The following is a 19511-nucleotide window of genomic DNA, read 5'->3' as shown; positions in this document are numbered from 1 at the left end:
AAAAGGAAGTAAAAAGGAGTTCACCTAAGACGCTGGAAGAGGCAATTAAATTTGCATTAATTTATGAAGATAGTATGTGTCCAGGTACACTCACTAGTCTCACTGATACGGAGTCCAAGTCTAAGGAATTGGAAACCTCAAAATTTGTGGACAAATTTAAAAGGAAAATGCCATTCTTTAAGGGTAAAAAACAACCTTTTGAAAAGAAACCATATGTGAGGCCAAAGTTAAGTCCTAATGACTTTGATAAGGCCAAAAAAGAAAAGTTGTGTTTCAATTGCCTATCCCCTAACCATGCTGCTTCCAATTGCCCTCAAAAGAAAAAGGGGGAAGACAAAGGAAAAGATAAGGACAAGCGTAAGGAAAAAGAAAAACAAATCCATGTAGTGCAAACCTTAGAATTAAAGGGGCATGAAAAGTACAAATCTTTAGAGGTTTTGCACATGGATGTACAACATAAGTGTTGTATGTCAACTTCTATGTGGCAACCTACTTTTGGGCCACATGATTTACTTAGAGTACATGGATTGATAGCTGGAAAGAGGGTTAGAGTCATGATTGATGACTGTGCCACACATAATTTTATAAATTATGCACTTGCCAAAAAATTGAAACTTCCCCAACAAAAGAGTGGGCATCAATATGTTGTTCGTATGATGCAAGGCCAAGACAATAAAATATGGGATACAATGGTATCCAATTTGGAAATTGAGATTCAAGGATATAAAGATAAACTTGATTTCCAAATTATGAACATGGAAAGAGCTGATATTGCTCTAGGGAGGGAGTGGCTATGGGGATTGGAACCATCCTTAAAACGTAGTTATCACCATAATACACTGGAATTTGAAAGGGATGGTAAGACTTTTGTCATTCAAGGTAAACATGAAGTATCTGATAATCCTTTGCTGTGTTCTACTGAAGTTCAGAAGCTGATAAAGAAGGAAGTTTGTGAGGTATATATGTTATGGTCTCTTCCTGTACAGAACACTTTTACTTTCTGTAATATAAAACAATAATTTTCTTATGTTTGTGAGTTGAATGTTAATAATGAATTAAGTAGTTTGTTAGATGATTTTAAAGATGTGTTTTCTTCTGATTTTCCAAGTGGCCTTCCACCAGATAGGGGTGATATAAATCACCCAATTGACATAAATAAGGATACACACCCTATTTCTAAACCACCGTATAGGTTAAGTGAAACACAGCATCAAGAAGTTGAAAGACAAATTAAGGTTTACCTTCATAAAGGGTTTATATAACCCAGTAATTCACCTTGGGCTTCACCAATTTTATTGGTAAAGAAAAAAGATGGTTCTATGCGACTTTGTATTGACTATAGAGCACTTAATAAAATAACGGTGAAGAATAAATTTCCTATGTCCAGAATGGAAGATCTTTTTGATCAATTGCAAGGGGCAAAATTCTTCATAAAGATAGATTTAAGATCAGGTTATCACCAAGTAAGAATTAAGACACAAGATGTTCCCAAGACAGCATTTTGTACTAGATACGGGCATTATGATTTTTTGGTGATGCCTTTTGGCCTCACTAATGCACTAGCTACCTTTATGAAGCTGATGAATAGTGTTTTACGGCTCTATCTAGGACATTTTGTAGTAGTCTTCTTGGATGATATCTTGATCTTTAGTAAATCAAGAGAAGAACATTTGGAACACTTACAATTAGTATTCCAACTGTTAAGAACAGATTTCCTTTTTGCGAAGAAAACTAAATGTGAATTCTTTGCACAAGAGGTTAAATATCTAGGGCATATAATTTCGAAAGAGGGAATCAACATGGATCCAAAAAAAGTAAGGGCAATTATTGAATGGCCATCTCCAAGGAACCTGGAAGAGCTGTATATCTTCCTAGGTTTATCTAGATTTTATCGTAGATTCATTCGAGATTATGCCAAAATAGCTGTTCCAATGACAGACCAACTTAAAGGGAAAGGAAAAAGTTTTAATTGGGGAATAGACCAAAATGAAAGTTTTCAAAAACTTAAGGTAGCTATTGCTACAGCTCCAGTATTATTAATTGTGGATCCCAATAAACCGTTTGTGGTTGAAGCTGATGCTAGTGATAAGGTGATAGGTGCGGTCTTATTACAAGAAGGTCGACCAGTTGCTTTTGAAAGCAAGAAATTAGACCGTGCAAAACAGAATTATTCTGTTTATGAGAGGGAGCTGTATGCAATAGTACATGCAATGAAGAAATGGAGGCACTATCTGTATGGTGCCAAACTTTTGATTTTATTGGATCATGAAAGCATTAAGTGGCTTAATGATCAACCGGATTTACACGGGCGTAAAGCCAGATGGGCCGAACTCCTCCAAGAGTTCGACTATGAGATAAGATATAGAAAATGAAAGTATAATATAGTAGCTGATGCACTCAGCAGAATGCCCATCATTAATGAATTGAGTTTTACTTAGTTCACTTCCAACTTGCTTGAATCTTTAAAAAAGAAATGCCAGGTTGATCCGGCATATTCCAACATATGGGAAGCAATAAAAAATGGGGATCCAAATGAAAGTGCTTCTACTGAGGAAGGAATATCTGAGGATGTTCAACAAGGGAATGGAGCATCAGGGGTTGCTCAAACTCAATTCAAGTGGAAGAATTTTACTATTGATAATGGTTATTTACTCTACAAGGGTAGGGTATGTGTCTCGAAAGATACAGAAATAAGGCGCCAGATACTCTTTGAGTGTCATGATACCCCTAGCGCGGGACATCCAGGAGTTAATAAGACTTATAGTCTTATTAAAAGGCAGTTCTATTGGTCTGGAATGAATAAGGACGTGCTTGACTATGTGGTCAAATGTAATAAATGCCAGGTTAATAAAGCTGAAAGATTAAAAATGGGAGGACTTCTCCATCCACTAGGGATTCCTTCGGGAAAATGGGAGAGCATCTCCATGGACTTTATTGTTGCTTTACCTAGAATACAGAGGGGGCACGACTCTGTGTGGGTAATTGTGGATAGGTTAACCAAAATGGCTAGGTTCGTTCCAACTTCAACTGATGTTGAAACACCAGAATTGGCTAGATTGTTCATAGAGAACATATACCAATTGTATGGCCTTTCGGCAAATATAGTTTCTGATCGGGATAGAAAATTTGATAGCCAATTTTGGCGTGCGGTATTTAGGAAATTGGATACTAAACTTAGCATGAGTACGGCGGATCATCCGCAAACAGATGGGCAAACTGAAAGGGTTAACCAAATTCTTGAAGATATGCTTAGGGCATATGTAAGTAAAAGGCAAACTAATTGGGAAGAGTATCTACCGATAGCAGAGTTTGCATATAACAGTGCCAAGCACTCTTCCACTGGATATAGTCCATTTATGTTAATGTATGGGTTTCAGCCCAGAGCTCCTTTTGCAGTAGGACTGCATAAGGAAAAGGTTCAGGTAGCTAAAGACTTTTTGGAGGATATGAATAGTATGTTAAAATTTGCTCAAGAAAATATTAAAAAGGCTCAAAATCGAACTAGAGCATATGTAGATCCTCTCCGAAGAGACATCTCCTTTAAAGAAGGAGAATTGGTCTATCTTAAGGTGCCTGAACAAACTAAAACTATGAAAAAGAGACAATGTCCAAAGCTTTCACCAAGGCTGCTCCAGGTACAACCCATTCGTTATTCGGGAATTGGCTTACAAGCTCCAACTACCTGCTGGTAGTAAAATACATCCAGTTTTTCATGTAAGTAAATTAAGAAAAAAGTTGGGTGATTTGGATAATCTAATCTTAAATGATGACATTGAGGAGCTATTCAATGACCAATCTAATCCACATGAACCAAAAAGAATATTAAATGTTCGTAATAGACGAACGAGGAATACTATTTATCAAGAATGTTTGGTTAAGTGGAAAGATTGTTCAGAAGAAAGCTCAACATGGGAGCGAGTAAGTACTTTAAAGAAAAGGTTTCCCGATTTACAGTTAGACCTTCCAAGTATCGTTTTCGAGGACGAAACCGATTCTTAAGGGGAAGGAAATGTGACATTAAAGTGATATTTAATGTGACATTAAGGTCACAAACATTGAATGTGACATTAAAGTGACATTTAATGTGACATTAAGGTAAATCAAGGGGAACAAGCACGAGGATGACCGTCCGGGCTCTTGGGCGCCCGAACGGGGTTAAGGGGAGCCTAGAAATAAAGAGAGTCCAAGAATAGTAGGACTCACCAAGGTTTGACGGCTGGCAATCGGATCACGATGGTTTGGCCAGCAACATACTAGACAAGGCTGGGAGGTGAAAGGAATCACTCGTGCTCACTGGTTGGGATTGTTTTCTTCTGGCTTCATCGTCTTCTTCTGGGTCATCTGACAGGCTGTGTGGGAGGGGAAAAACTGCTGGTGCGAGGAGGATATAGGCGTGTGTGGTTCGTCACCTCCTATGGGAGAAGGAGGGGTGGGTCTGGGGGGGATCACCTGAACCGGGTGTGGATTAGGGGGGGTGCTCGGGAGGGGAGGTGGTGGGGGGGAAGAGGATCTAGTGGTGGGGGGTTGTGGACCAGGGTAAGTGGGGGGAGCCTCGGAGGTTGGGGGGGGGGGGGGATGTGGGGACTATGGGATCTCAAGTGAGGTAGTCTGTGGTGCGGGTGATGGCTATGGGGGACTGCGGTCCTGCAAGGTTGGGGGGGGGGGGGGGCTGCAGAGTGCTTTGCCAAGGGGGCGTCGCTCGCCCTCATGCTTCCTGTTGTCGAGTCTGCATCTGAGGAGTTGGCTGTGGTCCCCTTGCTGTCTCCTTCTCTGTCGTCTTTGGACATGTGTGAAGCCATTAGTGTCCACCTGCGGGCGTGTCACCAGAGTCGCCTTGGCTCTGAAGCACATTTAGTTTGCTGCATGATGCCCAAAGTTGTGGCAGTGCAGGCACTGCGCTGGTTGACCACAAATGACTTGCTGCCTAAAGGAGTGACCTCCTGTCTCAATCTCTAGGAACTTTGGTATATTCTTTGTGTCTTTTACGACCACTCGTACCTTTGGGACTCCTGCAGTTGTCACTGCATTCGCGAAGGAGGTAGGAAGAAGTATGATGAAGAGGCGTCCAAAGTCCTCCACTAATTGGCGGTACTCTACCGCTGGTCCGGGGAATAGTAAGGTGATTGGGTGTTTGAGAAATATGTTGTGGAGCACAAATGTCTCCATTGTGAAGCCGCTATACCAGGGAACCATGTAGATGACCCCCTTCGTAGAGGCATAGGGCGAGCTTTTCACTAACTCACAAGCTGCATCCACAGAGGTGAGTTGAACCATGAAGATCCCTCGGCCCATGAGGACTGCCTCCACGATCTGCACTGTGCCAATGTGAAGCGTGGGGTGGAGCCAATCCCACAGCTGGGCTCTCGATGGGGAGTGTTCTACAACCTGATCAAAGACCGCTATTTCTTTCAATTCCAGCTCTGTGGCCCGGACGGCCAAGAGCTGTTCCTCAGAGAGGATGATGCGCAAGGTGTTTGACTGAGGGGCACACGCAGAATGCACCGCCGTCCGACCAGAGGTTTCCATTGCACGTCCCTATTGGGAACCTGCTTATCACGCTGCTGTGCTATCGGGGGTTGGGGGCGGGAGTTGCTGCAGGGGGAGGGAGCAACTGGAGGTTTCAGGGGAGTCCATGGCGAAGAGGGGGGGAAGAGGGCAACGGGCGGCTTGGGGGGAAAAGGCGGAGCATGGACGGGTGGGCAGGGGTAGGCCTAGGGTGGGCGGTGGGGGGGGGGGGGGCGCAGGGCAGGCGGCGGATGCAGGGCGAGCAGGCGGCCACAAGGTGGGGGGAAGGGTTGGCGAAAGGGGAGCAGGGGATTGGCGAAGGGGATGGGGGAGAATGGGAGGGAGGAGGACTGTCGAATGGGGGGGGGGGGGGGGGAGGGTTGTCGAACGGGAGGGAGGAGGACTGATTTAGGGGGGGGGGGGAACTGGTGCAAGCGGGGGGAGGGGATGATTGGCGCGGCGGCAGTTCGAACGGAGACGAGGGCAGCAGCGACGCGATGGCGGGAGCAGTATGGGCAGTAAAGTGTCAAAGAGCCACAATTTGGTACAAGGCTCTTGAAACTGTATGTGTGTACACTGTCGCTCTAGAGTGCCCAAAGCTACATATGCCCGTACAAGCCTAGCCTCTAAAGTTTCCTTCTATGAAAACTGTCGCCCTTTGAAAGTGACCCCAAGGTATACATATTGTGTAACCATTTCTACACAGTTATTGTCATACATAGTGATGCTCTAAGTGGGTCACCCAAGTTGCTGAGGTGTTAAAGACCATAATTTTAGTCTTTCCAAGATTAACCTTGAGGCCTTTCTCTTCACAAAACTCATGCAATGCATCCAAATGTCGGTGTAGCCCCTTAGGTGAATTTGAGATGAGCACAATATTGTCAGCATATAACAAAATTGGTTTCAATACCCCAGCCAAGCTAGCTCCCATACCACCCCATCTTTGTATGTAATTTGAAATTTGGTCAATGTACAATCCAAATAGCAAAGGAAAGAGTGGACAGCCTTGCTTTACATCAACCGTGCAAGATACCGAGTTTGTTGTGCCTCCAAGCACTTGTACTCTACGTGTCATTGTCTCATACAATGTATAAATACACCATTGCATATCCTCTAGGATCCCAATGGTTCACAACCTTTGCATTAGTGTTGCACGTGATACCGTATCAGAAGCTTTGCAGAAATCCATGAAACAACAATAGATTTTTTGCCTTCGTGATCGTTCCTCCTCAATCAAGGTCCTTAGCGTGAATATATGGTCTAATGTATTGTATCCTTGGCAAAAGCCAGCTTATCCTGGAGACCATATCCCCTTTGTTTTAGCCCACCAACTCAACTCATGCTCCATAATAGAGGCATATATCTTCGCTAGCATATGGCCAAGCTTAACAGTGCGGTAGTTGTTAGCGACCATTGGATTTCCACTCTTAAAAATCGGCACTATTATGTGGTCACACCAACTTGTTGGAAACTCCTCAGATACAACTCTATTGAAGATATTTGACAAGATAGGGGCCAATGCATACCATGCATGTGCAAAACGTTCTCCCACAAGGCCATCTTGATCATGTGCTCTCCCATTCTTTAACCTCTAAATGGCATACCTCACTATTTTTTCCGTAAAGAATCCACACTGTGTTGGCCTAGAGTTTGATGGATAGGGAATCTGCTCTTGTGATGGAACATCATACAGTGCAATAGCATGTTCATGCCATACCGTAGTGATGTCAAGTGAATTGGGGGTTGTCTACCATGAAATTGCCTCCATGCCTTCTTGCTGTCCTTGCTCAAAAAGAGCTGATACATCTTAGACTCTAGTTTGGCTAGATAACACCTCTTCTTTTTCCGCACAAGATGATGAAACACATTTTGTGCATGCTTGTGTATGCATGTCCCTAGTATAACATCCCTTTGTAGGTAGGTCCTAGTCTGTTTGCACTCATCATCATACCAAGCATTTTGAGGGGCAGTGCATTTGCATGGTGTAGTAGAGGCCATCTTACATGGGAATGCCTCTATAGTTGTATGTAAAACCTTCGCTAGAGATGTAGTGATATCATGGTGTGGTTCATGTGGTGCTAGTTGGCTTAAGCCATTTGGTACTGGATCATTACGGATATGCGAAGTTTACTCTAGAAACTCAAAGTGCGGAAATGTGTGTACCTGTGTGCATGTTTTCTGTATTTGACCACATGTTAGGGTTTAGGATTGCATGGTCGGTTGCTAGACCGATCGGCTTGTTAGATATCTCAAGATGCTTAATTTTTGGAATTAACACTAGTGAGCTCATTGCATAGTCCACAATGCTGGCTCCCTTTTTGCTATTCCAACAAGTGAAAGCATTCGCTCCCAGCCATCTTGATAAGCCATTGAATAAAGTTAATTTGTGAACACTTTCTAATGCTAGCAAATGGGATCCATATGCTGTCATCTCCTTATCTTGAGACGTCCTGTCAGCCTTAGTTCAAACTCCTTGAATATCTAATGTTCAATATCATGAACGGTTGATTGCTCAAGCATTAAAGTCTCCCATCAGTAGTATGTCCTCAACGCTTGCATACCTCATAATGTCCTCATGTAGTACTTCAAATGGTGATCCCTCCTTAGGGGAAAATGTTGAATAGGCAAGTGGGAAGTAACATACTGCAACATATAGATCCCTCGGGCGCCCTATCCTTAGCCTTACCCAGATATATCTAGCTTGCACATCTCGTGACACCACATGAATCATGTCTTGGAGGCTCTCACGATAAAGAATAGCCACCCCAACTGACCCTTTGGTTCCCCCTGGCCGACGAGGCCTAGGCGTGTAAACATCCTCCCATTTGTATCCCACTACATGTGGTAATCTAGAACTTATACATTGATGTCTCTCTATATACATAGCTATGTCTATCCCATAGAAAGTATTGTCAAAATAACCTGCATCGAGTCTCATTGAACCATTAAAATTCCAAAGGGACATTCTTAACGTCTCATAGGCTGCGAACCATCATTGTGACCTTCGTTTTGTTATGATTACTCTACCATCTCTATACATAACATACTTGCCTTCTTTATGTGCCTCCCGTTGGCATGCTAGCCCTTCTATGCTTTAATTGTGCGGGTGTTAGATTCTCATCGAGATAAACCTTTTCATATTTCAAGGCTTTCTTTTTGGAGGAAGGCCCTCTTATTATCCATGTCCTCAAATTTCAGCATGAGGATCAGATCTCTTTTTTCACTGGGATCACCCATTCCCGAGGCATCCATAATGCATGTCTCATTCATACCCATCTTAGCACAAAGTGTTTTAGTATCCTCTTAAGGGGTTCCTTTTTCAACCCACCCCACCACATGAACACATAATGCACGGAGCTTCCTTTTTGCTTCCTCTTCTAGTGTTGCGTTCAACATTTCTACTTTGTTCAAAGGCATCCCTTTGTTTCTTTTGACTACCTCAATCCATTGTGCATTTTCTTTGATTGTATGCTTGACATTTTCTGCTTTGTTCTATGCTCCCTCTACCACATTCACCCATGTGTGCATGTTGTTTTTTAAACTTTCCACCTCTTTCTTTGATTATGGTGCAATCAGCATTGCTGTTTGTGCATCCATCATTGATTTGTGTGTCACTAATTCTTTCTTACATGCCTCTAACTGCCTTTTTAGTTGAGCAATCTCCATATCCTTGGCTGCTATGCGTGCATTTGTATCAGATTTTAATGCATCCATATCTACTTTCCAGGCGTCACTTACTTTGTTTAAGTTATTTGTCATATCAACTTGCAGGTCAGCCTTGATTTCTTTGTATTTTGCATCATCCCAGCCATTAATGCATGATTTCGTGTTTGCATCTATAGCAGCACTTAGTTCCCTTTTGAATGTCTCCTGCAATTTGTCAAAAAAATCTTTTTGCTTTGTATCTATGCCATTCATGACTTTTTGTTGCATGCTGCCCCACACTTTCATACATGCTTTCAGGTTTGCATCCATTTCAGCATTTAATTCCTTTCCCCACGTTTCATGCATTGCATTCATGTGACTTGTCACCTTGTCAATCATTGGCATACATATTGCTTCAATCTCATCTCTTATGAGGGCTTTCACATCATCCAAACCATTTGTTGCAATCAGCCTTTGCATCTTTGTCCATCACTTGGCACTTGTGGGAGTGGCATTTTCACGAACTCTCCTATTTTGTCTATATTAAAACTTCTCGTCTTTAGTTGAGTCTTGTACTGCCCCACTAATGCAGTGCCTCCTGTGGTCAGCCCAATCGGTTGTGCCAAGTTCGGTCTCATGTCCATTGGTTTCTCTTTCAGCAGTCTCTGCCATCTAGCAATCTAAGACATCCACTCAATGCCAAGCAAGTAGGCCCCCGAACTTCGTACCCAATCATCCATATGATTTAAAGAAGACATGCAATATCAAATCCATGCTATGCAAACAATCAAGGGTTGCTTCACACGAAAATATGGATGCACTCAAAAATTGTGCCTATCCTATCTGCATGTGCTCCTGCGTCATGCAATATGCAAACACAGTTCCTTGATTACTTAAGATCCTTATCCTCACCTTTCAACACTCATCAAGAAGAAATGTCAATCTTTGCTCTACCCAACCAAAATCTCACTATCACTCTAAAAATATGGTCCTCAAGATATTGACCAAGAAAAACAACCCATCTCACAATTGACGGCATCCTTCAGGACCCTCAAACTTATCCAACCACATTACCCACTCAACTAGAGGTTCTTAATTTGGTGTTGAAAATCCCATCCTTCGTGTGTGCAAGAAACAATGCGAGCTCAATGAAAGTTGCTCTCTCATGTGCACGTGCAACTAAGATTTACTGCATATAGCTGCAGCAGCAGGCCTCATGCCCTACTAGTCTCAAAGATGGTGCTAAACATGCATAAACCCAACCCATGACATGAAAGTATTTGAAAAAATCAGGAGGCAACCCCCGAGTGCAGTGTGCATCAAACAAGTGCAACGTGAAGTGCTCATGAACCTGTTTGACATGGACAGGCTCTTCAATCTTACATGCTAGCTCATGACAACCCTGCTCGTTTCTGATCTGCATGTACTGTCCTTTGCCCTTGCCTGAGCCAGCAGGCCTGTCATGCTGCCTGCCTGTGGGTCACACAGCCCACCCTGAAGCTTGCCTTGCAGCCCAGCGGGGCGCTTGGCATGACTGTGCTGCCCTTACCCTGTGCACAGTCTGAAGACTGTTCTCCAGATCTGCACCTGCCCGTCACTGCTGCACTACCCCTGCGTTTTCAACATGAGTGCAACCCTCTGTTTGTTCCTCCTGATCAGTTCTTAATGTATTGAGAGAGAGAGAGAGAGATCAGGGCAGGCAGGGAGTAAGAGTTTAGTATTGTACATTCTGCCAGTCGAAATTGTGTTGCATCTATTTAGAAGGATTTTGATTGTTATATAGCCTCTCACAAGCATTTGATTGTTGGGTTCTATATTTGTTGAAACTTCTACATCAAACATCTATGGGGTGGATTCTTTCTTAGTTTTATCTCAATTGTAAGCATGTTAAGTGGAAAATCAGCACATGGCATAAAGTACTTGGCAAATGTTTTGTTGTTTGACTGTTTACTATCTAAAATGCTTTCTTTCTTAAACATACATTTAGATATTAGTTAAAACACTTGCCGTATCCTTTCTAGCTGAATGGTTCAAACTCTTTCATGCAGGTTAGAGATTAGCTGGGCTGCATCAGTATTGATTTGTACTCTGGTATTGTTTCTTCCTTTTTATCCACAAACAAAGAAGCTTACCTCCATGTATATCTACATGTAAGCACTTACTAAATATGTATTCGATGTGCATGTGTCTTAGAAGGAACATGATGATTGCACAGACATCTATGCACATATTTACAAATTGATTGCAATAAAACTACAGCTGGTTTGCACACGTGTGCCACATGTTCTCACACACACCTTTCTGTAAAACCAATGTTCAGTTTATGTCAATTTGTGAAGGGATCTTTATACATCCTTTGTCTGAAAATGTCTGAGGATGATGGTAGTGGCATGTGATTATGGTCCAATCCTGTAATCTATGCCACATATGAAGTGGAGACACTGGCTCTAAAGGCATTAGTAATTACCTGACCTCCTTGAAAGCATATTATGTGTCCCAAGCCTAAAGCCTTTACATGCTTGTTGAAGTAAGAGCATGCCTATCAATGTCTACATATCAAGATTAACTTGGTGATATGCTGTGCCCAGGGATAAGTGCTACAAGATTCAATTTCAGCCAGGAGTCGCTTAAGCAACATGCACCAGTGATACTTTTCAATGTCACATAGCTGCCCTATGCATCTTGCATACCAGTCCATGTGAAATCAGCAAGTACTATCAACCAATCTGAATGGATCTTGTAGCATATAAACTCTGAAGACTTTGCATACCATCAACCAAAAGAGTAAGTGCGAACTATAGTCCCAGCAGCCAAATGCACTAACATAATAGGTTTTGCTCAATGAATACTGTAGGAAAAGTGGATTTTAGTTATAGTCCATGTGAATGAGGTTGAGTAGAAGTGCACGTAAGCCATCACTACAGTTTGGACCATTCCAATGTGAAACATATTGGCCAAATGGAGAGTTCCAGAACTCAAGATTCACCTGCAGGTTTTGAATGAACCAATCAATTTGTTCTTTACGGGATACATTCCATGGAATCGTGTGTCTCAAATGATCAACGAGCTCATCAACTGTCATTTGATCTGGCCATACTTACTTTCCATTCCTTCTTTCCTTAGTTGGAAGCAACTATAAGTCTGTGATTCCAGTGCTGCTGACATAGCAAATATATTGAAAGCTTCCATGATGTTGTATACATTTTGCCCTGCATTTAGAGGTATAGAATATAGGTGTTAGCATACACTTGGGCCAAGATGTGAATGCCCATGTGCTTTGCTTACCTTGATGACTTGCCTTTGCCTTGGAAAGGACTATTATTTCAATCATAGCAGAACCAACACATGAGCAAGCAAAATGGTGGATGTAAATGCATATATATACATTTTGACATAGGTGAGAGAAGATTTATATTCACATGTAAAGTTGTATTTTGAACTATATAAGCTGGTATATTGGTGATCCGAGAGTGGATTACTCAAGTGAAGGAAGTTTTTGTGATTAAATGGAAGCAAATCATGGTAGCCTTTTTGATGAAGTTCGAGCAACCGTTGGAAGCACAAACAATATATGCAGAAATGATGCAAGAAAGCTACAGAAACAGCACGTAAGAGGTAATCAAAAGCCATTTATGCTTAAGGGATGTTTGTTGAAGCCTTGTCTTAGGTTTTATATACATCGAGGCAAAGACTCAAGACACAACATATGCACATGTAGATGCATATGCTAACTTCATGAAGCAACAAAGAAAGCATATGCATGAGTTCTTACATGGTGTTGATTTTGGAAAACTGATGCTACATATAAGAGGTTTGAGTTATCATTAGAATACTTTCACTATATATTCTATTGCCATGGTTAGATGGTATATATCACATGCAAAACAATAATAGCTTTTTGTTGGATTGCCCATTCCCTTCTTGAAAGTTGGCTTATGAGACCAATCTTCCTTCTTGAAGATGGTGATGAAAGCTGATTAAGCACCTAATTATAAAAATTAACAAATTCTCAAAACTGAAATCCATTATTTACCATACAATCTTGTACATCGGATAGCATGTTGGCCCCAAAATTGGCACTGCTCGTAGTATTCCTTTAACTTTTATTGTAAATGGATGGATAACAACAGAGATTCTTTGACCTCCTCCACTAATCTAAGTGCCTCTTACTATCAAAATTGACCAATAAGACTCCAAACTAATTTGGCCCTTGGTTTATTTGGGAATTAGCCTTCACCTTGCTTCTTGAAAGACAAATTCAGCTCCAAATTGGACATTGTTGATTGGTGTTTTGAATCTTCTTTCAAATTTCTTAATTTCAGCTGTTGGAATTCAAATCCTAGGCCCTTAATTCTGAGCATGCATCCCAAGACGGGTGTCAAAATCCTAATTTTTACTGTAAATTAGGGTTTATAGTAGAGATTGATTGAAATCTCTTTCTTTGATGCCTCAAACTAGTGGAAAATATTGAGATAACTTGAGAGAGGGTTGGGGGATAAGAGAGAATGTTGTAAAGAGAGAAATTTTAGAGTTTATTGTGAGAAACACCGAAAAGCTATTGCTATCTTGCTTAAACAACCATGGAACCTATCACCTATAACTTAGGACCACTAGAAAGGTTGTTGCCCCCTCATGCATGTTGTCACTTGTACTAGAAGGACCTTGGGCTACTGTCACCTACTCCTAGAGGGCTTCAAATTGCTATCACATGCTATAGAACTGATCCCTGGTGACTGCAAATTGTATCAAGAGCCTCTCCTTGCTCTCTTTTAGCCTCCTTATCTCTCAATGGCTGGAATAGACTTCTACCAGCCCCTAAATACATTTTTTTCACTTGCATGGGTAATTTTTGCCAAACTGACAGTCTTTTGATTCCATTATCCAGCTTATTAAATTAATTTTCAGAATATTAATTCTAAAAGTCAATATAATAATGATTTTTAGTGCTCAAAAAATTAATTTCACTAGCCAATAATTAAATTGGCTAGGAAAACTTGTCTTCGAAGTATCCATGAGCAGTTATTGACCCTTAGAATGGTATTAATTAACTAATTAATTAATACATGATCTCTAATGTCACCACTAACATTAGCGGCCAATAAATTGGTCTAGGTCCAAATTTGACACCAAGTACCAACTTGTACTTGTTAGGCATAACTTATTATAACTTTTGTCTTTCACACGCGTTGCATTCTTGGGGTCCTTAACTTGTTACTATGAAATAATTGGCATGTGCATCACATGTGCTAAACAACCTTAGACATTTGATTAAGAACTTAATTAAATGTTATCAATAAGATTAAAGCATCTCCAAATTTAATGTGCCTGTGTGACATACCTTCCAAGATTGGCCACTGTTGTCCAACTATGCCATATGCCCCAAACCTTGTTGAAAATTTCTTGCAAGCAGATAATTTTGAGAATTAGCTCGGAACTGTTGCTAGAAACCCATTGGATGCATCCATAGCTCATGTTTTTGAACAGTTCTGACTTCAGAACCACAACAAAGCATATTCTCAGCATAAACCATGACTGAAACTATTAACTAACATGTTGCTGTCCATGGAATTAATTGTAAAACATTGAAAACTAAGCATAATTTGATCATAAATTGATCATTTACTGATTTGAGAATCGATCACAAACTGTTGCAAATGTGACCCTAAATTGATCATAAACTCATTGCAAAAATTGAATAGTAATTGATACAAAAATTGATGCAAAACTAATCCCAAAAGTGACCATATATAGTTCTCAACTAAGCAAAGACTGAGCTGAAACTCATGAGAATTTTTGTCTAAAACATGAGGTAAAAACTCATAGCAAACTGATTATAAACTGATGCAAAGGTATAGTTTGAGTGACTGGGTGAAACTCTTACTTATCGGCATACATCTCATAGTGACTAGTACAGTGAGTCATGACCTCATGTTAGATATATTGTCTGCATAGTACCTTGGATACATGTTGAATATATTTGAGATCCACTATATACGAGAGCTGTCCACAATTGGTGTAGTGAAAGTGCTACCTTTCCCTTGAGTATTAGGCAATGCTTGGAACCCTTGGTTTGCTGAACTTGACTGAGCCCGAACTAAAGTTGGCTCTAGGTTAAGGCATCTTGGTAAAGTTTGCAACAATTGAGGATGGATGGTCTACGAAGTCCTCTTTTATCCATTTTGCATACATCTTGAAGCTTCACCAAGAAGCATATGGAAATTTTATCTCTAACTTTATTTGCCTCGAAACCTCCAATAGCTTGTAGGCCTTTCTTTCCCTTAAGCATTGTGATACTTTATAATTTCACATTGCTGAAATTCCAACTTAACCAATATGCAACATTGCATGCAATTGACTAGCCCCTCATGTACACTTGACATGCTAGGAACACCAAATGCATAAGAAAACATTCTTGTTTGCATGCTTTGGACCATTGCAATGTGACTATGCATAGGAATTTGCATTCTACCAGCCATACCGAGATACATTTTTTCATACATTGCATGTATTACTAGCTACATTTTTCCTCATGCAGGCATTACTAGTTTTATTTTTTTATTGACCAGCACTATATGGAGCATTTGTATGACTAGTATTAATACCACGAATCCCAAACACAGTGGGCTATATATATGCATTACCAAACTTGTCACTTTGTGCCCCAATATCATGTCAACATTGCTATACATGGGGTTATGCATCTTATCAACTATACCTGAATACATAGGGTCTTGCACACTATGCATTGGTTAGTGCATACCATAAGAAGTTGTGCCATACATCCTCATATGCGGTCCCTAACCTACCATAGTATAGAAATTAGTGCTACCACCAAAGTAACCTAGCTATCCCATCATTGCATGCATGCACTGTTGTCTAGAAAGCATTGGATTGACACTTGCAAGTTGTCCTTGCATATGGATCATTCGCTCCACTGGCATCATTTGCTTATGCTCACTTTTCGTGTTTCGAACATCATGCTGCTATATTGGCTCTTTCTTTGGTGCATCTTGCTGTCTTGAAGTTTTTGAAGACGATTTTCTCTTCTTGCCTTTGTTGCTCTTCTTTAAGGGGTTCAAAAAGTGCATGAACTAATGATCATTTGCCAATTGCACAAACATTTCAGCTGCTGTCCTTAGTTGATATTTAATTATAAAATTCCTCTTTCTCTTGCGGATCATCAATTTCTAAAGATCTAGAAGGACCCACATTTTGGTCCAAACCAACATTATCAGCTTGTTGTTCATGCTGCGCACCTTGTCCAAGATCAGACATTGCATTTTTTCCAACACTTTGTGAATTTTCAAATTAAGAGGCACCATCCTTGCTTGATCCCATCTTACTATTTGAATATATTCTTGTTGTAATGCCCAGTTGAATACAATTTCGGCAGCACCAGAGTAAACCTTCTGACCTTCAATTAGGTGTCTTGAGCCCACAAACTCAAGAGAGTTGATGGTATCCCGGAGGAACCATGAAACCAATCTTTCTTCTTGAAGAGGGTGTTGAAACGAGATTAAGTGCTTAATTATAACAATTAACAAATTCATTAAACTGTAATGCACACTTTACTATACAATCTTGGATATTGGATAGCCTGTTGGCCCCAAAATTGGCACCGCTCATGGTATTTCTTTAACTTTTATTGCAAATGGATGGAGTACAATAGAGATCCTTTGACCTCCTCCGCTAATCCAAGTGTCTCTTGCTGTTAAAACTGACCAGTAAGCCTCCACACTAGTTTGTCCCTTGGTTTGCTTGGGGATTGGCCTTTATCTTGCTCCTTGAAATACAAATTCAGCCCCAAATTTGATATTGGTCGACTAGTCTCTTGAATTTCTTTGAAATTCCTTTATTTTAGCTATTGGAATTCAAGTCCTAGGCCCTCAATTTTGAGCATGTATTTGAGGCGATTGTCAAACCTAATTTCTGTTGTAAATTAGGGTTTACAGCAAAGATTGTCTGAAATCTCTTCCTTTGATGACTTATAACTACTGGAAAATTTTAAGATAACTTGAGAGATGGTTGGAAATGAGAGACAATGTTGTAGAGAGAGAAATTTCAGAGTTTCACTGCAAGAAATATTGAAAAAGTATTGCTGCATTGCTCAAACAACCATGGAGCCTATCACTTACAGCTTAGGACCACCAAAAAGATTGCTGTCCCATTGTGCATGTTATCACCTGTACTAGAAGGACCTTGGGTTTTTGTCACCTTCTCTTGGAGGGCTTCAAATTGCTATACATGTTGTAGAATTGATTCCTGGTGGTTACAAATCACATTAGCAGCCTCTTCTTGCTCTCTAACAGCCTTGTTCTCTCTCACAATGGCTAGAATAGACTTCCACCAGCCCCTAAAAATGTTTTTTTCACTTGCATGGAGAAGTTTTGCCAAGTGGTAGCCTTCTAGTCCCATTATCCAACACTATCTAGCTTATTAAATTAATTTTCAAAATATTGATTTTCAGAATAATTAATAAATTAATTTTCAAAACAATAATTATGAAAAATTATTTAATAATTATTCTAGTGCTTAGAAAATTCATTTCACTAGCCAACAATTATATTGACTAGGCCAATTTGTCTTCCAAGTATCCCTGAGCAATTATTGATGCTTGGACTGGTATAAATTAATTAATTAATACATAGTCTCTAATATTACTACTAACATTAGTGGCCAATCAATTGATCTAGGCCCAAATCTGACACTTGGTACCAATTTGCACATGTCATGTATAACTTATTACAACTTTTACCTTTAACACCCATTGCATTCTTGTGGTCCTTGGCGTGTTATCATGAAATTATTGATATGTGTATCTCATGAGCTAAAATGTTATCAACAAGATTTAAGCATCTCAACCTTTCTCGTTCTTGTGACAGCTTATCATGTTGCAGTTTGACCGGGCTTATGTTTTGATATATATTGTTCATTGTCAGACATTGGGGAGGTAATACTAATCTATATATAAGTGATGGTGAATCAAGCAAAACAGAGCTAGTCATTTGGACACGATTAAGGGAAATAAAAAATAATTAAGATGGAGTGATAAAGAGGCAAAGTAGGATGATTGGGAATCAAAAAGTATTTTCTTTATTAATGTTGTGTGCCTTATGTACGTTGCATTCAAAGTGTAAGTCAAGAAGAGATTCTCCTAGTTTTTCCTACTCTGTTGTCTGCTCTTGCCACATCAAGATTCCTAAGTTAAAATATATCCATGACGTGGATTTTTTGTTTTATGAGGTATCCTTACATGGAAGTCACATGAATAAATCATAGTTGTGAGATACGAAAGGTATGGTACGATATTAGTACGAAAAAAACATGATTAAAAAAACCATAAATCATTAAATGATAGAACACAATGTATATTTTTAAAGTGGAAATAGCCATTTTATTACAAAATAAAATGAATATATGAAGATGGCCATCGCGATCGCATGGATTGCACGCAACATGTGATACAACTAGAGTCTAGTATATACATGATCCATGGATGATGCATCATAGTGGCATGTGGATACAATGATAGTAGATACAAAAAAGAGAGAGACATATGAATCTATGATGGGGCATCACTATCATCATCATCATCATTAGAACCATTTGAGTGCTCATTAAGAGAATTAGAAGATGACTCCTTAGTATTGGATGATGAGACACTCATACTCATTCTCACTGATGAGGTTATCATCATTGTCAAATGATGGTTCCTAGGTGCCGGTTGTGCAGGCAAGGGGGGAATGTCATCATGAGGCACGAGATGTGAGCTACTAGAGTCCGTCTTACATATGTCTGTAAGCCACTCAAACTACCCCTCATCCATGTCGGAGGGCGTCGAATGACCATGTCCTTGCTATCACCTACTCGAACTCCTCGCCCAGGAGCACGTTGATAGCGAGCATTACGAGTATCTATTGCTATAAGCTCTCTATGGAGCTCTGCAAAAATCATCTCCTCCTCGTCCACCTCTTGATATACACTCGGAAGATTGTCGCTCGTCAACTTGAATGTATTAATATTTACCTAAATGCATATAAGATTAAAAATGGTAAAGTCTAAATTGTAAAGTATAAACTTCAAAGTTTAAAATTACAAATTTGAAAATTTATGGTAAAGTGTTTACTTGCTTTGGACTACCCATGCTCATTGTAGCCCTCATCATGCGTAAGTTAGTGCGGTGATAGACTACCTGCTCTAATTGTCGTGTGCTAAGACAATTACAAATCTTTGTGTGAATGAGAGAATAGGCACTCCAGTTTCTCTTATACGCACCCGAAGAGCAATCCTGAGCAAGGACTCTCATGGGTAAGGGCTGAAGGGTATTCAATGCCTATCCAAAGTTTTGCTACCAAAATAAA

The 19511-nt window shown here is 40.3% G+C and overlaps 1 protein-coding gene across 1 annotated transcript in view; it reads left to right on the top strand.

Moving 5' to 3' along the window:
* LOC148027507 (uncharacterized) overlaps positions 1–19511 on the top strand; it is a 110200-nt gene that overhangs the window by 77228 nt on the left and 13461 nt on the right. The window contains exon 5 of the mRNA XM_087689239.1: positions 11199–11241. Within this exon, the coding sequence (XP_087545365.1) occupies positions 11199–11241 (43 nt within the window). The remainder of the gene's footprint in view (positions 1–11198; positions 11242–19511) is intronic.

Source organism: Lygodium microphyllum, chromosome 12 (genome assembly GCF_053477565.2).
Source record: "Lygodium microphyllum isolate KBCC chromosome 12, Lygodium_microphyllum_v1.1.10, whole genome shotgun sequence".
NCBI classification, from domain to species: domain Eukaryota; kingdom Viridiplantae; phylum Streptophyta; class Polypodiopsida; order Schizaeales; family Lygodiaceae; genus Lygodium; species Lygodium microphyllum.
The sequence above is the reverse complement of the archived record's forward strand: the minus strand, read 5'-3'. Positions and strand labels throughout refer to the sequence as shown.